Source organism: Macrotis lagotis, chromosome X, assembly GCF_037893015.1.
Source record: "Macrotis lagotis isolate mMagLag1 chromosome X, bilby.v1.9.chrom.fasta, whole genome shotgun sequence".
NCBI lineage: Eukaryota > Metazoa > Chordata > Mammalia > Peramelemorphia > Peramelidae > Macrotis > Macrotis lagotis.
This window is the reverse complement of record NC_133666.1, coordinates 539,318,252-539,335,570: the sequence shown is the minus strand read 5'-3', so window position 1 is coordinate 539,335,570 and position 17,319 is coordinate 539,318,252. Positions and strand designations below refer to the sequence as shown.

The following is a 17,319-nucleotide window of genomic DNA, read 5'->3' as shown; positions in this document are numbered from 1 at the left end:
AGCATAACTTGGATTGTAATTCCAACTAACTAGCTGTGTGTGTGTGTGTGTGTGTGTGTATGTATATATGTATATACATATATACACATATATATGATTATGAAATAATAATCTACAAAAATAAAAATGCCCTATAGAATTTGTTACAATGAAGTACCTATAAAAACTATCGATATGCAAGGCTCTACAATTAGCTCTGAAATAAAGCTTTGCATAACTTTTGGTTTCATGCTCACCTGTTACCTTTTGAGTATTAACTGAAGACAAAGATTGGAAAACTTCCAGTTGTTTATTTTCAGTTAACAAACTGAAAGAGTAAGTTCACCTATTTTATAGGTTTGTTTTATTCTGGATTGATGCCATTTTTCAATTGGGATTGTCTAATGTTTTGTTATTTGGCAGGGACTCAGTATTTCTTCATCTAAGCTTGTAGGGTAATTACATTGGATTTCATTAAAATGATCAAGTACCAGTTCCCTACAGAAAAAAAAAAATGACTGCATACACCTGTTTTCATTTGGCAAGTTGTTCCAATTGCAAAACTGTGTTTAGAGCTAAAGCATTATGCCAGATTCATGTGGGACTGAAAGGAGTGATCATCAGAATTTAGAGATCTGAATTTGTGGTTCAGTTTTTAGCATGCTCAACTATATTCCTTAACAAAATATTAGAGACATTCAGACATCAAAAATTCACTTCTTGCACTCTTCAGAATTATTCAAATTTTTTTGGTGCAAAAACCATGAGTGAATTGTTTGAGCATGCAATTTATTTCAGTTCCTTCATTTTTATCTCCAAGTAAAGAACCAATATAAAACTATATTCAAAGTGATAATTTACCATACAGTCAAGCTATAGAACTGAGAGGAAACTTTGCATATCAGTTCAACAGAAGGCATTTGAGGGACTAGTTTTAAGATTAAAAAAAAAAATTATAGTATTGTGGAGAAAAGGTTTTTCAAACTCATTATCCCCATCTATCTATGAGTCTGAGTCATACTCATCATCTTCAGCTTGAGCCCATCTCCCATTTTCCCTACCCATGAATATTCTAAGTGCTTTTCTCTATTGAATGGATAGCTAATTTGTCTTTCTAAAGAAGCTATGGATACCTCTGTAAATAAAAGTTTGTTTGTTTTCATTTTCTAGGCTTCACATATTTTTATAAAGGAAAAGAATACTGGAAATTCAATAACCAGGTGCTTAAGGTAGAACCTGGGTATCCCAGATCCATCCTCAAGGATTTTATGGGCTGTGAAGGACCAACAGATCGGGACAAAGAACGACCTAGCCCACCAGATGACGTAGATATTGTCATCAAACTGGACAACACAGCCAGCACTGTGAAAGCCATAGCAATTGTCATCCCCTGCATCCTGGCCTTATGCCTCCTTGTATTGGTTTACACAGTGTTCCAATTCAAGAGGAAAGGAACACCCCGTCACATACTGTACTGCAAACGCTCTATGCAAGAGTGGGTGTGATAAAGGGCTTTTTTTTCCTTTCTTTCCCAGGAGTTTGTGGTAACTTGAGATTCAACACAAGAGCTGTTAGGCTGTTTCCTAGCTAGGAGCAGGCATCTGTCAGCCCGGATCAGGGCTGATCTTTAAAACCCAGGGGGTCGCCTGTCCTGCACCTGAGTGTGAATTCACTCGTTTGGGAAGCTTCCATGACCCACAGTATCTGCCGTTTCTTCAGTCCTTTGTCTTTCTTCGTCATTCAGTTCTAGGCCTTTCCTCTGCACGCTCAAAGCCCAGTACACTTTTAGGATTAACTAAAGAGGAAAAAAGAAGAAAAACAACAAAAAAGAAGATTCTTCTTAATGGTTTCAAACATTATCCCCCTACTTAACCTTCTCCCCTTACCCCCCTCCCCCGAAGCTTGATCAACATTTCTGGAGGGGGGGGGAAGAAGTTTTTGCTTAAAAAAGAAAAAAAAGTTTTGAACAAGACAACCCATAATTGAACTTTCAGGAAAGTGTGAAGACCCAAAACAGCTTTGTCTCCAAAGAGGATTGCTTTCTGTCTGCTATGGATCTAGTCCTTTACTCCTACACATAATTTTTCTGTCTGGTGGGAGACCTGGATGACACATGCAGGACGTTAGACTGTTTGGACAGCCATTTTCCAACCAACAAGGGGCCAAAATATCTGCAATATAGTGACAGCCTTAATGATACATCCATTTTGCGTTTTATACAGCTGTTTGAAGCTATGTCCTCAATGTTTTATCACATTTATATCCATATAACTAAATTCAAACAGAACCTTTTCATTGTTTTGAGGTGTTTCTTTCCCCCTCCCCTTCTGAGCTCCTTTCTTTTTTGTTGTGATGCACCCACCCCCAGCTCCCAAGAGCTGTACTAGGCCAATTGCCCCCAGGCCTTCATGAGTCTGTCAGTAACACTCATTACAAAGCATAGCAAGAAGCAGTATGTCTCTAAAAGTGGATTGCAGGGAATTTAAGCAGCAGTGATTCTTACAAAGAAATGTGACACTAGTATTATACATTGGTGTAACCCTTTGAGAACTATCATATCAGTTTTCAGAGTCTTAGGATGCTAATCTGGAGTTCTCTTAAATTAGGAGCCTGGGTAATGGTGTATGTAAAAATAAGTTCATGGAGTTCAGGGCTTTAAAACAGATATCCTTTAATCACAAAAATGTGTATAAAAAGATTCACATAACTGCTAAAACGAAATGATAAACCAACAAGAGAGATGACATTTGCCTAAACAACTTCCCAGCAAAGCAAAGAAAAAAAGATTTTAATATCACCTAGTATTCTACCAGTAGATTCTAAAAACTGAAGAAATAAAACAACTGGCTACAATTATTTTATAACCTAAGTCTTTTTATCTTAGACATATTGAATTTCTGTTTCAAACTCTACTGCATGAAAATTCAATTTGTCTTGGTATATGATTACATGCAGGTAAGCATTACAGTTTCAAAAGTAAGCCAATACAATGACTCTGAGGTTGCATGAATATTCTCCAGCGCGTTACCTAGTGCATGTTTTCCATAGTTCTCAAAGGGTTGGCAAGACTTGTGGCTTTTAGCTGTCCATTCCATCACTGACAGAGCCAAGGGACCACCAAAGCATTTCATTGTTGAGTGTGATTTGTCCTAACAGCAGTATTGTCATTTTCATGAGACCTGCGGAGCGGGTTTGTATCAATATTTTTTTCCTAGAGAAAAGTCAGCAACTGACAGACCTCCTTATTGATTTTAGGAACTGCTTCTTGCAGTGTAGGCTTTACAGCTACTGGGCTGTGAACTTATTAAAGATGGTCAGAATGAATGCACCCCATGAGTCAGACTCTGGCTTTGTGTGAAAGCCAGGCTTGGAGGGGAATTGCTTTTGAAACAATGAACAGCTTGCCTTGAACTTGATTATTGATTTGTTGACTGTCATTAACCACAACTTAAACATTGTCTTTTGTGAGAAATTTCCTAGTAGAGTACTATTCTATGTCTTCACCCTTTGACCTTTAACTTGCAAACTGGCACAAGTGAAGGAGATTGCAAGAGCTGATGTTACTAATAAATCTGGATTGTTAATTTGCTTTCTAAAAGCTGGGTATTCACTATCCAAAAGTTCTCAGAAAAGTATGAGCTGTTTTTGTAGGTAGAGAAGAGAAGGAATTGAACACACATCTGTCTGTAAGTGGACATTTTGCTATCAGTACATGCACACTCTAAAGTTAAACTATAAGCAGAAATGATTTTTTTATTTGATGTTCATTTAATTTCATGTCCAAATTCATCATTTTACAATGAAATACAAAGTTACAGGAAAAAAAAACCTCAAATACTTGAATGGCCAGTGGGCTTTTATATAAAGCAGGAATTTTATACTAGTCAAAAAGATTTCTTACTAATTTGCTAATATACATTACTGGATCATTTTTAATGAGTGTAGGTTTGCATAATTATTTGGAAATGGATAGTTTGCCTTGAATTCATATTTATACTCAACATGGCATGAAAATGTTTTTTTGTTGTTATTGTTAAACTACATGTGTAAGATTTGGTCAGAAGACTATATTGTAATCATGTTCAGCATGCTGAAAAGCCTTGCAAAAATTTCTTAGGGAATAAACAGTTATAATATATGTGCAAGGATAAAGAAAATGAGCAGTTAGGGGGGAAATGTCAAAGTAAAACAATTTGTAGATCAAGATTCATGTTGGCAAGATTTCCTAAACTGTAGATGTGAGGGTGAAATAGATCCAGAGAGGGCACCGGAATCAGCCTATAGCATTACTTTATTTCTTCCATTAAAGTTGCTGCTGATATTGTAGTTTACTCACTATTATGGAACAACAAATAATATTTATATAAGCTCAATTATGCAGTGTCTAAAGTGTAGATTTTTTTTTAAAAAAAAGCATTTTTGCAATTTTGTGTCCTGGAAATTAGGATTATCTAAATGTGTGTGTGTGTGTGTGTGTGTGTGTGTGTGTGCATGCACATAAAACCCCACATTATTTTGGGACATCATAAAAATCACTGATGAAACTTCATTGCAAATAATTCAAGGTTGATTTCTCATCCAAAAAGAAAAGAATGCTGCCTTACTCATCACTTATAAATTTTTTTTTTCAAAAATACACAGGACTAGAAAATAGATATAACATTAGATAGTGAACAAATCATTTCTCTATGTATGCATGAGTGTGTGAGCGTATGTCTGAATTTTAGCTCACACCAATGGATAGATTTCTTTTGGTATATACTTAAATATGATAAAATTATGTGATCAGAAAGTGGATTATGTGTTCAACTTTTAATTGGAGTGTATAATCCTAGTTAGAGTAGAAAGAGGTTGTCAAGCTGTGAAACTACCAGAGAGATAAAGGAAATAAAGAAAAGGATAGATTCAATCATAATCATCACTGACTCCTTCCTAGGACTTCATTTTATCACTGAAAAATAGGCATTTTTAGGCAATTACCAATAACGCCATTTCATTTCTTTAGAGTGAGAAAAAATGGCCTAGTGGAATACTGAAAGTGAGAGCTCCTAATTGCCTAACCCCATATCAACAATCATTCTGTAACTAAATATGAACATCCATGGACCATCATCTAGGGGAGAAATGATTTATTGAGAGAGAACCTCAGCACACAATTTTTCTAATATGATTCCAGATAGACATTCACCAGTAGCAAGAGTTTCTAAGTTCTAGGATTTCTCAAATTGAAATTTAAAATGAATTCATAAACCATAAGGATGCTAGCCAAATATTTTTTTCTGTTGATGTTTCATCTCTTCTCTAGTCATGTACCTGTTACACTGACTTCAAAATATTAATTCATATATCAGAGTCAATAATCATTGAGTCAATAGTTCTGTTACAGTAGAATATCATTAATAGCCTTAAAGTATTTCCTGTTTCTGATTAGCATATAATTTCTTCAAAACATTCATATTCAGAAGTACAACTTTATGTTCTCAGAATGTTTTAGAGCATTATTAGAGCAGTCAAATATTGCCCCATAAGACTTCCCAGAATTGACAGTATTGACAGCTTATATGACAACCTATATGCATCCCCAAATTGGCAGTATTAGAATTGGCAGCCTATATGAAAACTCTTGGGTGTATTGCAATATTATAGTAACTTAGGGCATAAACAAGATTGTGCACAAAATAAAAAGGCAACATTTGTCTGAGGCAGGCAAAGGAAAAATACGTATATATTTATATATGTGAAGATATATATATATACACACATATATGTGTGTATGTATAAAATTCAGCAACATAATGACATGTTATTATAATAAAATATGCATACTCCCTTTTTTAATCAAAAATTTCATTTCAACAAACATTTATTTCTAGATACTGAGAGCACAGATATAACAAATATTTAAGGTATATGTAAAATATTGGCAATGACAAGCAATGCATAAGAATGAAAGGCAGAATGTCATAATCACAAAGGAAAATTTCAGATAAAGTTTTAAAAGATGAAGAGTGAGATCCCAAGAATCATATTCTTCTGTGTATAAGGACATGTTTGTATATGTTTTCTAATAATGATAAAAAAGGGAGATTGTACCTCCCTACTCCCTTTTAGTGTAGCAAAACTAGATGTTCTTGGAAAAATGCACACACATATATGTACATGCACATATATATTATATATATATATATATATATGTATGTACACACATACACTAGATTGTAGAATATGATGATACTGCTTTAGAGTGTTATACTAATGTGGCACTGGAATAGATTATTAATACTATAATCTTAGGTACAGCACAAATGCATCCCAATGTATTTGAGATGTTATAGTATATCTGCCAATAAGTCTGTGCAAAACATAAAACTTGAAATCAGAATGTTGTCTATAGGGGATTTTGTGTTATGATAATTGTGAATGAAAAGTTAATTCAAGATATCATTTTGAAGAATATGAGATAAGAAAGGGATTTCAGAAGCAGGAATGAGTAGAATCTGGGGTTGATGGTTAACTGTTGTTAGAGAAACAATTATGGGATTGGGGTGAGAACAAGACTTTTGAAAAAGAAAGCACAAGGCTATTTTGTTCTGCTTTCAAGGGTACATGTTCTTTAACAAATTACAAATGTCAAACAGTAAATGGGAATGCTAAATGTTTATGATGTTTATCAGTTGAAAACTAGGTCTCTACTTAATCATAACAGTTAATATTGCCCTACCTGAAAAGTTACCATGGAAATACTTTGCTTTTATTACTGAAGTATTGACATGCATGAGAACAAACAGTCACTGGCAAAACTTAGGAATCTACCTGCCATTTTCCAAATTCCTCATGAAATAGTGACACAAATATCAGGAATCTTTTGTCATTTAAGAAAATAATCCAGTTTAAGCCTTAAAGGGAAGGAAGAGAAACATGGGCAGTGTCATAATCATTAGAAAAACAACATATTTGCTCAACATGACTTAATGAAAGCTCAAGTTAATATGGAATAGATTTTTTAAAATAATAATTCAACAAATATTTTTTTCTTCTACTATAAGCAAAGTTCTGGGCAAGGAATGCCAGAGATATATAAAAATAAATATTCCTCAATTGTAATCTGCAACAAGTTTACTTTCCTTAAATATGTACAATCTATAATGATTAGAAACAAAAATCCACAAATCTCTCAATAAAACTAGAAATCTTAGTTTCACAATTATATGATATTGAAAAGTGCTATCTCACAGCCACTGTAATGTCAAATGGAAGCCTTTAATATGTTAACCTAGCAATATAACTGTATACAGAAAGTAGTCATTCTTCATATGACATCCAACTTCTGTTTCTGTGTATTATATACCCTTGATGTGGAGACTAAATTGTTGGCACCAGATATCTGTCATTATGAATTTGAAGGAGATTTCATCAGAATACATGCTAGATCAACCATTATAACCAAAAGATAGAGAGAAATTCTATTTGATCACCATTTCACATAATACCTTTGACAAAACTTGCCTTAATGATCTGCCTTTATGAGCATACAATCTTTGCCTGGTACACATTATTCAAAGTGATTGTTCCATAAAATAATTTTTAAATGATTCTAAAATGACTCAGGTCAAATTAATCATTTTTATTTTAATAGTGTTTGGTTGCCCTAAGTACAATATTTAATACTTTCAAAACTTTAGGGAAGATGTGGAATGTAAAATTCATTCACTTTCCTGGTGAGAGAGTTGAAAGTTTGATTGGAAGCTGTAATAGGTTTTTTTTTTTTAATCCTCTACTCTTACCTAAATACAGTGAAGGAAAAGAATACCACCATAAACATGTCCAATAAAAACTCTCAAATATTGAAAAACACATTTGAAAGTGACTGCTGTAATCTATATGATTCAGCTTTACAGATTTTAAAAAAAATGTATGCTAAAATTATTGACTTCCACTGATGTTGCTCTGGAGACATTATCTGAATTTGTCATCGATGTGCAAATATTTTGAAAGGTACATTAAGCAATGCTGAGAAAAGGAAATATAAGTAGAATGCAAATGTGTTGTGAATGTTTTCAAACTTGCCTCATGCTCTACCCCAGAAGTGCATTTACATGTCCTCCAGAATATATGAAAAATGAAGTTCATTAATACGTGAATTTTAAAGAAACTTGATATGTGAATAATCTGTTTCCACAAAAGAAGACATTGACAATAAGACATTGTAAATGAAGCAAGATAAATGAAATTGTGATGAAATGAGAGACTTCTTGATTTTTTGAGTATGCTTTTTGTACATTTTATTATCATTTTTCACAAGATTAGTGGATAGCAGCATTCTTGCACACTTTTGTAGCATATCATTGTTTAAATTAGAATCATGACAGTCTTTTAACTTATGTTTCCTCATATACTTACAATCACATATAGTGGTAGGATTAGTATATGGTAAGATATAACTGTTTTAGATGTTATTGTCCATGGAATAATTTGCCATTTGTACACAGTAGTTGGTCAGAACATTGGTAGTTCTTTTCTGCTGAAAAGCTCATCTATGGTATCACTGAGTTGCAGATCCCATTTTATTTTGGTTTTATGAAGCTCATTTTCAGTGGTTTAAAAATTGCTCCATGTCCATATCTTTTTGAATTAATGATAGCCTACCTTTGCTCAATATTTCTACTTCAATGACTAAAGCGGAAATTAAAGTCATTTCCTGTTCTTCTAAAATGCATGCCTACTCATCATCAGGCATCATTTAATTCATTCTCATGTAACTCTTTTTCCTTCACAAACATCAGAATCTACCCCCATCACTTTTATCTGAAAGCAATTTAATTAACTTCCTCTCTCTACATGTAAATTGTGTTTTATTTATTTCATATGTTTGCATATATGTGTATGCATAGGAACATAAACTTATGCTAGATGTAGTCCATTATTCAGATTAGAAACATATTATAAGAAATACAGAATTTTATGATTTCCCTTCTTACTCTTATCAAGCTTGAATTTTTCCTGATCATAAGAGCTTGATTTTATATACCTCTGTAGTTTTCATATTTTATTTGACTTCATACTACTTGTCCCTAGAGAAGTACAGGTTCTGAAGAGAGGGTAACAGGATAATAATAACAAAATTTTTTGAGTGTGTGTTTTTGATATTCCGTTTGATATTCCATGCTTTTGCATGCAGATGAGCCACATTTTTCTCTTTTCCATAAGACCATTCTTCATAGGTGTGATTTCCTTCAGTCCTTCCTGAAAGCCAGAATTCAGGTGAGTGGATAACACCACATAAGGCAGAGGTAGTATCCAGGAATTTTTTTCCCTTTCCTTTCCATATGTGCCTACACATATTTTGTTGAAAGTACATCATATCATTCAACTTCATAATGTCTTTTATTGGAAATTATGAATGCTTATGCAACTCTTTCCCTGAGAATAGAGTGCTGAGTATGGTGACAGGCAGCAAAGGAAGTTTACATTTGGAGAATATTAACAATTAAGCAGAAAGGTAAGTAAAGAAATACAATGCTTTGTATATGATAGATCATTGCTACATAAATGCATAATACATTGATTCTTAAGTCTATTTTCCTTTATGTATAAAGTACGTGTGTATTAGAGAAAGAAAGAAGAATGGGTATAGGCACAGTATGTGCACTGTCCCGTTGGATAGGATCAAGTCAGCATTTCTACTGTAGACCTCTATTTTCAGGGGCTTAAAATCTCTGCCATAAAAAGGAAAAAAAAATGTTTCAGGCTTATGGTCTAAGAAAAGCTCCTTTCTGCAGTCTAATTTTAAAGACTTTTATCTTGCTTTTATATTATAGGAGGGAAATAAATGTTTACCAGGCTCAATTTTGAGCCAATTTAACTTAATTTTTTTCTTTTTTTTTTAATGGGCATATGATAATTTAGTGATAATAAGACCTGGATTATTGGTAGAAGATTTGCCTGATTGCTGTAAAGCTATTTTCAGGATGCTTTTAATCTAGATATTTGTATTAATATTATTCAAATCTCAATAGTGGATCACTGTGATACAGAATACAGATAGCCCATTAGACTATATAATAATAGAGATTTGCATATTTACAATTTAATAGCTAGGTTTAAAATGTCAAATACATTAAAATAAATTTATTTCCCCCAAAAGTTTGCACAGATATTTAAAAGATTTCATAAGGGACTCAGCTTCAAAGGGAAGGAAAGTCTTGGGGTAATTGACATTTTATAGTCTCCCCTGAAAAAAATATCATTTCTTCTCTTATTTTACTTAGATGAAATGAGAAGAGTGAAAACTTAGGTAAACTTTATTTAAATAGATTTAAAGCTGTGAAGCAGAGAGAAAACCAGGAAATTAAAGGTTAAGGCTGGCACCTTTTGAGATTCCCTAGTGTCTTTTTCATTCCCCATGATAATTATCAGTTTTAGATACGGTGTATGGCAGCATTTAATCTTTGGTATGTTTTTGGTTCATGTTACATCAGTTCAGTGGAGTTGTTGGTATCTATAGTGTTCTGTGTGTAAGCAAAGAAATATTGAAGCATTTGTTTGCTTAATACAAGTTAAAATTTGGGAGACATTTTTTTTTTTTTGCAAGGGAAGGGAGTTTGGGTTGCTTTTACTTTTCTTTTTGTTCACACAGGATTCTATACAGTAACCTTCTTATACCTGGTATATGTTATTCCTTCAGGCAGCTTCTACTGACAAACACAAAGCTTGTTTGTGTGCAAATGCAAGGCTGACTTAATGGTGCTAAAGTGTATTATGACTGTCGGATATAATCAGGCAAAATTTTGTGGTGCTTAAACTAATTTTTCCATTGATTTTTATTGATCAATGCATTGAATAGTGTTTTATTATTCACAAGTTGTCTTTTAGTAGTAAACCAAGGCTTCATAGTGCATTGTTAAATAAACTGGGTTGATTAGTCTATGTAACAGCTCACCAAGCTATTATCTCTTTAATTCCTTATAATGTTGCGTCATTAAAGGTCAAGGGGTCATGATATTAATCACATCGCTGTAGACCATTAACATGACTGAACATTTCCAATCAAGTACTTATGTTTACAAGCTATAACCCTTTGACTGTTGCGGCAACCTTTAATCACACCGTCAAAGCTAGAATCATCAGCATGGTTCTTGCCATGACAATCAAAGAGTTAAGGGCTGTGCAGTGATTTGTTTATATTTATTAATTTCTATTTATTTTTGTTTGTTTTCATTCAAGGAGGGGATTTGGGGGGCAGTTCTTGTCTGCTGTAAGTGTCTTAACCAAGGGAAGGGTTAAAATGGCTTTTTATACTATTGCATCTTCTGTATTTACCATCGTTTCATTGTGTTGTAACTTAAAAAAAATTCTGTCAATAAATAAGAGAACAGAAAAAAAATGGTTCATAAAGACATTGTGGTTTTACTCCATGTTTTGTCCTACGTAAAGTTACAACCTGTGTATCCCATTTATCATGCATAAATGACCTTATTCAACCTCATTCACCAGTGATTTATTCATGTAGAACAGATAATCAAAAACCACTCATTGGGGGGTGGCTAGGTGACACAGTGGATAGAGCACCAGCCTTGGAGTCAGGAGTACCTGGATTCAAATCCAGTCTCAGACATTTAATAATTACCTAGCTGTGTGGCCTTGGGCAAGCTACTTAACCCCAATGCCTTGAAAAATCTTAAAAAAAAATAACTACTCATTCAAGTAATACCAGTCAGAAAAGCCTGTAATTTTTGCCTTAATTATCCAACTTTTTATTCAGAATTTTGCCGAATCATCTAGGTTATCATTCTGCTTTTCTTGAAAATGTTTGATCAGTTCTGAGTAAGGAAAATCAAAAAAATTCTAAGAGAGTTGATAAACTGAATGAGTTATTAGGTAGTATGAAAATACCATTGATAAATTCAAGTCACCCTTCCCAAATGAACTATATCTTCGATTATTAAAAGAGTTGGCATTTTGATTGCAGAATTAGGAATATTTGAAAATTCATCAAAAAGTAGAAATTTTTTAAAAAAACTAGAAAAAAACAAATGCTACAAACTATAGGTTATTTAATTTGACATGTATACTTTGTGGTTATAATTCTAGAATGGATCATTGAAAAGGAAATTATAACCACAAATATCAAACTAGGGCTTCATCAAGAACAAATCATGGGGCGGCTAGGTGGCGCAGTGGATAAGAGCACTGGCCCTGGAGTCCAGTATCTGAGTTCAAATCTGGCCTCAGACACTTAATACTTACCTAGCTGTATGAACTTGGGCAAGCCACTTAACCCCGTTTGCCTTGCAAAAAAAAATAACAAATAATACCAGTATAACTTCATTTCCTTAAGATAAACATTATAATAGTCAGAAATATTTATTATATTCCTACTATATGCCAGGTATTTTGCAGAGCTCTGGGGATATAAAAGAGGCAAAAGATACTAAAGCTACAGATATGATTTACTTGATTTTTAGCAGAGTTTTTGAAAGCATAATTGATGAGATGCCACCAAATAGGTTAAATTCGTATAATAGTTTTAAGTTCAGAATTTCCTGAATGACTGGGCTTACAGGATATATGATCATACTTTAACTCAAAGGTCTATATTTACAATTTTTTCTGTGACATGGATAAAAGGATAAATGATGTTCACCAAAGTTTAAGATGACACAGAGCTGGAGGGAATCTTTAGCAAACTGGATGATCAAATCAATTTTCAAAAGGATCTAGAAAAACCAAAGTATTGACATGAATTTAATAAGATGAAAATCAAGAGGGATAAATAAGCTAGGATATAATCAGCTTCAGACATAGATGGAGAACTTAATTGTTAAAAAAAAAAGTCCTGAGAATTTTAGAGGTCTACATGCTCAATAGCAATCAGTAATGTGATATAACTGCTAAAAAAAAATGAATATGATCTTAGGTTATCATAAGTTTAAACCTTCAAACTACAGGACTGTTATATTCCAACTGTGTTCTACTTTTGTCAAACTAACTAGGTTCAACAAATGCACATTGATAAACTATAGTGTCCAAGGGAGGACAACAATGATGTCATATGACATTTTTAATTTCATATCGGAAACAATTGAAAAAAATTGGAGATGTTTAAACTAGAGAAAACTTGGGATGAGATATGATAGCTACCCTTAAAAATTTAAAGGGCTCCCTTGTGGAGGAGTGTTTAAACCTATTTTGTTTGAAATATAAAAGATACAGGACAAAGAAGTAGAAGCAAATTGAGCCTGTCAGTAAAAGTTTATTTAGCAATTAGAGCAATCTAAGTGGTGCAGCTTCTAGAATGTTGGAGTCAGGAAGATTTATCTTTGTGAGTTCAAATTCATCCTCAGTCACTTATTAGCTGTGTAACCCTGAGCAAGTCACTTAACCCTCTTTGCCTCAGTTTCTCATCCATAAAAATGAGCTACAAAAGGAAATGGCAAACCATTCCATTATTTCTGCTAAAAAAAAAAGCTCCAAATTGAATCATGAAGAGCCAGATATGACTGAAAAATGACTGAGAAACAAAACCTTTAAATATTTTCTGGGGGGTGGGGTGGTGGACTCCCTTCCTTGTAGGTCTTCATTAAATGCTTGTCAGTTTTATAATTGTAAAGGTTCTTTGTTGCACCTCTTTTTAGCTCTAAATTTAAGTGATTCTGTAGAAAAGCTTTTTTAAAAAAAAAGTAGATCTGAAAGAAACTTCTACACGAGAAAAACAATCCATTCATTATGAATAAGAGTGGACTTTATATGACTCATATCCCATAATTTTCCTCTGTATTAACAAAAAACTTTGATGAAATGTTGACAAACAAGTCATCTCTTCATGTGTCTTAGGACTGATAGAAAGAATCAGTATAGTAGATGGGGCTCTGGACTTGGAATCCTGACTCCTATTTATTATTTATGTTATCTTATTCAAGTTACTTAATTTCTCATATTTTCTGTTTGCTTATCTCTAGGACAGGCATAACCAGCTATAACCCTTTGACTATTGTGGCAACCTTTAACCACACCATCAAAGCCAGAATCATCAGTATTTCAGTAAATATCAAGTTAGAAAATGTAAATATAGTGCTCTGCAAACCTTGGATAATGTTATAAAATTTAGAATGTTTTTACTATTTGTATTCATTATTATCTCTCTAAAAGGAAACTTTTTCATCTGCAAAATAAGATGGTCAAATTCAATTATCTTTAGAGTTCCCACCTATGTCTTACAATTCTATAAACAGTGATGTTTTCTTAGGAAATTGAATACTTTAGAGTCACATGATCACTTCCTACAAATTCTGGACAGACTATCATGTGGAAGGCAGATTAGACTTTTTTTGTTTGTGCCATAGGGCAGGATCATGCAATCAATTAGCAAGAGTTTACTAAGACAAATGTAAAATAATCTTATGACAGCTAAGTGAGACAGTGGATAGAGAGTATCAGGCCTGGAGTCATGAATATTCATCTTCCTGTGATAAAAATCTGGCCTCAGACACTAACCTTGTGGGTGAATCTGCACAAGACACTGAACCTCAATTCCTCGCCTGTAAAATGAACTGTAGAAGGAAATGGCAAACCATTTTCTCTTCCAAGAAATCCTCAAATAGGGGCATGAAGAGTCGAACATGACTGAAACAATGGATTAGAGTTACAACAAATCAGTATTTATTTTCAGAAAGTTATATTGCTAATGGAGAAGGCAATGCACATTTCTAAGAATGTAGATAATTATGTAAAATTATATAAAATTATATGAAATTATATAAAACAAAGAGCATTGCATAGTGAATAGTGAAATGCATAGTGAATCTTAGAAGACCTAAGTTCAAGTTTCATGCTTTACTATATATTATTTCTTGGTGCTATAGGCAATATTCTAAGACTGTAAGAATTAGAGAAGGAACTGACCTGAAGTTTCCTCACTAGAAGTTCCCCATGCCAATAAAATCACAAGTCTCATTCCTAGTCCTTAGAATGAATTCATTATAATGTTGGCAGAAAGACGCTAGCATATATGGAATCAAGTGAAGATGTGGTTCTTGATCTAATACTTTGTTTTGGAGAGTTTTGGGGGTTTTACAAGGCAAATGAGGTTACGTGGCTTGCCCAAGGCCACAAAGCTAAGTAATTATTAAGTGTCTGAAGTCACATTTGAACTCAGGTCCTCCTGACTCCAGGGCGGGTGCTCTATCCACTGCACCACCTAGCCACCCCCTTGAGCTAATTCTTAAAGAATAACAGATATTTCTAGAGTGGAGAGAATGAATGTCATAAATGACAAAAAGCCAGTGCAAAAACATGAGGAAAGGAAATGTAATACTGACTGCAGAGTATAGCAGTTAGATCAATCTGACTGCATTGAAAAAGGGAACGATTTTAAAGAAGAGCAGAAAATAGAAAGCAACTAGTTGTGAAGAGTTGTAAACAGTAGTTTATATTTTTTCTATCCTTAAATATTGCTTCCAACTCAAAAATCTATGATTATAGAAATAATGAGTCACCAGAGCTTATTAAAATTGAGGCAGGAGGAGTAGACATGGTCAGATCTGAACTTAGACAAAAGCATTTTGGTAGCTTTGAGAAGATGGAATGGAATGAAAAGTGGCTTCAGATAGAGAGACAAAATGGGAAATTATTATAGTACTTTATCCAGTTAATAAATATTTATTTACTACATGCACTATGATAGGTTCTGGTAATACAAATTCAAAAAGCATGAAATAATCCTTATTTGCAATAAACATACATTCTCATAGAGGAAAAATACATATAAATAGACACACACACAAATACATACATATATATATATGGATGGATGTTTATGTTTGTATATTTATATATCATTAATGAATGTATCAATGGAAATATACACACACACACACACACACACACACACACACACAAATACAAAATAGTGAGATTCAAATTAGTTTTAGGGACCAGAGGAAAAGGAAAGACATCTTGCAGAATATAATACTTGAGTGGTTTCTCAAAGGAGAAGAGTAAGATGCAAGACTGCTACAACAATATAACTGAGAGATGAGATGACGAAGGTCTGAATTGACTGATAGCTTGGTAAGTATTGTTAAAGGAATATATTCTAATGATGTGGAACTGATTTAATATATGTAGTGATGGTCTAAAAACTTAAACAAGACACCAAAGTTGGTTTAATGTTTGATAGATAGTTTGTACTGAAGGACTAGTTCTCAGAGATATTGTGTCATGTATATGAAACTATGATTTGTTTATATATACAGACATATGGTTTATAGTTTATATAATATTATACAGTTTATAATATAAAATTTCTATGAAAACTATGGTAGATGGTTTATAATGTATTCATATCATAATAAAACTCTTTATAAAAAAAAGCAGTTGAATTCCTGGGGCCTGACGAATAGGGAAAGAAAAGGGAAAATATAGAGAGAAAAATAAGAGGATCCAGATGAGAGTTTGAGAAAAACCCACAGGTATTCCATGAGTGAAGACTATCAAGGAAGAGCTAGAGACCAGAGAAAGCATTCATGAAAATCCAAAGAGGAGAGGTATTCAGTAGAAAAATGGTGATCAACAGTATCAAATACTGAAAAAAAGATCACACAAAATGTAGATTAAAAAGAAACCACTGTATCTAACAATTAAAAACTCATCAGAAACAGGAAAGATCATTCAAATTCTATGGGTTTTCAAAGAGAAGCAAAAAGAAAATAGAAACACCAAGTGTAGACAACTTTTTGGAAATAAAGCAAAACACAATGATCATAGTTTTATACAAAAGAAGGATTCAAACCCACAAGCCTTGTGATATTTGAATAACCATACTTCAGGAAAGATATAACTGAATTGAAGAAGGTTCCCAGGAAAATCAAATGAATAGACCAAGAGATGTACTGCTTAGATTACTATATTTTACTGTTTTCTCAAATATTTGAACTTGAGAAAATTCTTAAAAATGTTAAGGTACTTTATATACAATAACTTAAGGTAAGGTCATTATAGTCATTCAATTCAACAAAGATAGTGAGTCCAATGTATAAAAGGTACTGTATTAAGTGTTGGGAGAAATACTAGCTAATTTTTATATGTGACTTAAGGGTACCAATGCATATTTGTGTATATTATTTCATTTGATTTGATAAACTAGAAATAAGATACAATTCCAGCCTTAAAGGAGCAGGCAATTTATTTGGGCAATTTAAATCTGCATAGTAAAATATAATAAAAAATAGAGTGTGATGAATGGTAAAAAAAAACGTATTTTGAAAGTTTAAAGGAGGAAAAATACATCTAGAGAATATACAAAATAAGTATGGAGAATGTCCTGAAGTAAGGGCAGAATTT

General features: G+C 33.1%; 1 protein-coding gene across 1 annotated transcript in view; it reads left to right on the top strand.

The window, feature by feature from the left end:
* The window catches only part of MMP16 (matrix metallopeptidase 16), a 395,619-nt gene extending 381,000 nt beyond the window's left edge, over positions 1–14,619 (top strand). The window contains exon 10 of the mRNA XM_074199650.1: positions 1,150–14,619. Coding sequence (XP_074055751.1) covers positions 1,150–1,484 — 335 coding nt within the window. The 3' untranslated portion in view covers positions 1,485–14,619. The remainder of the gene's footprint in view (positions 1–1,149) is intronic.
* The last annotated feature ends 2,700 nt before the right edge of the window (positions 14,620–17,319 follow it).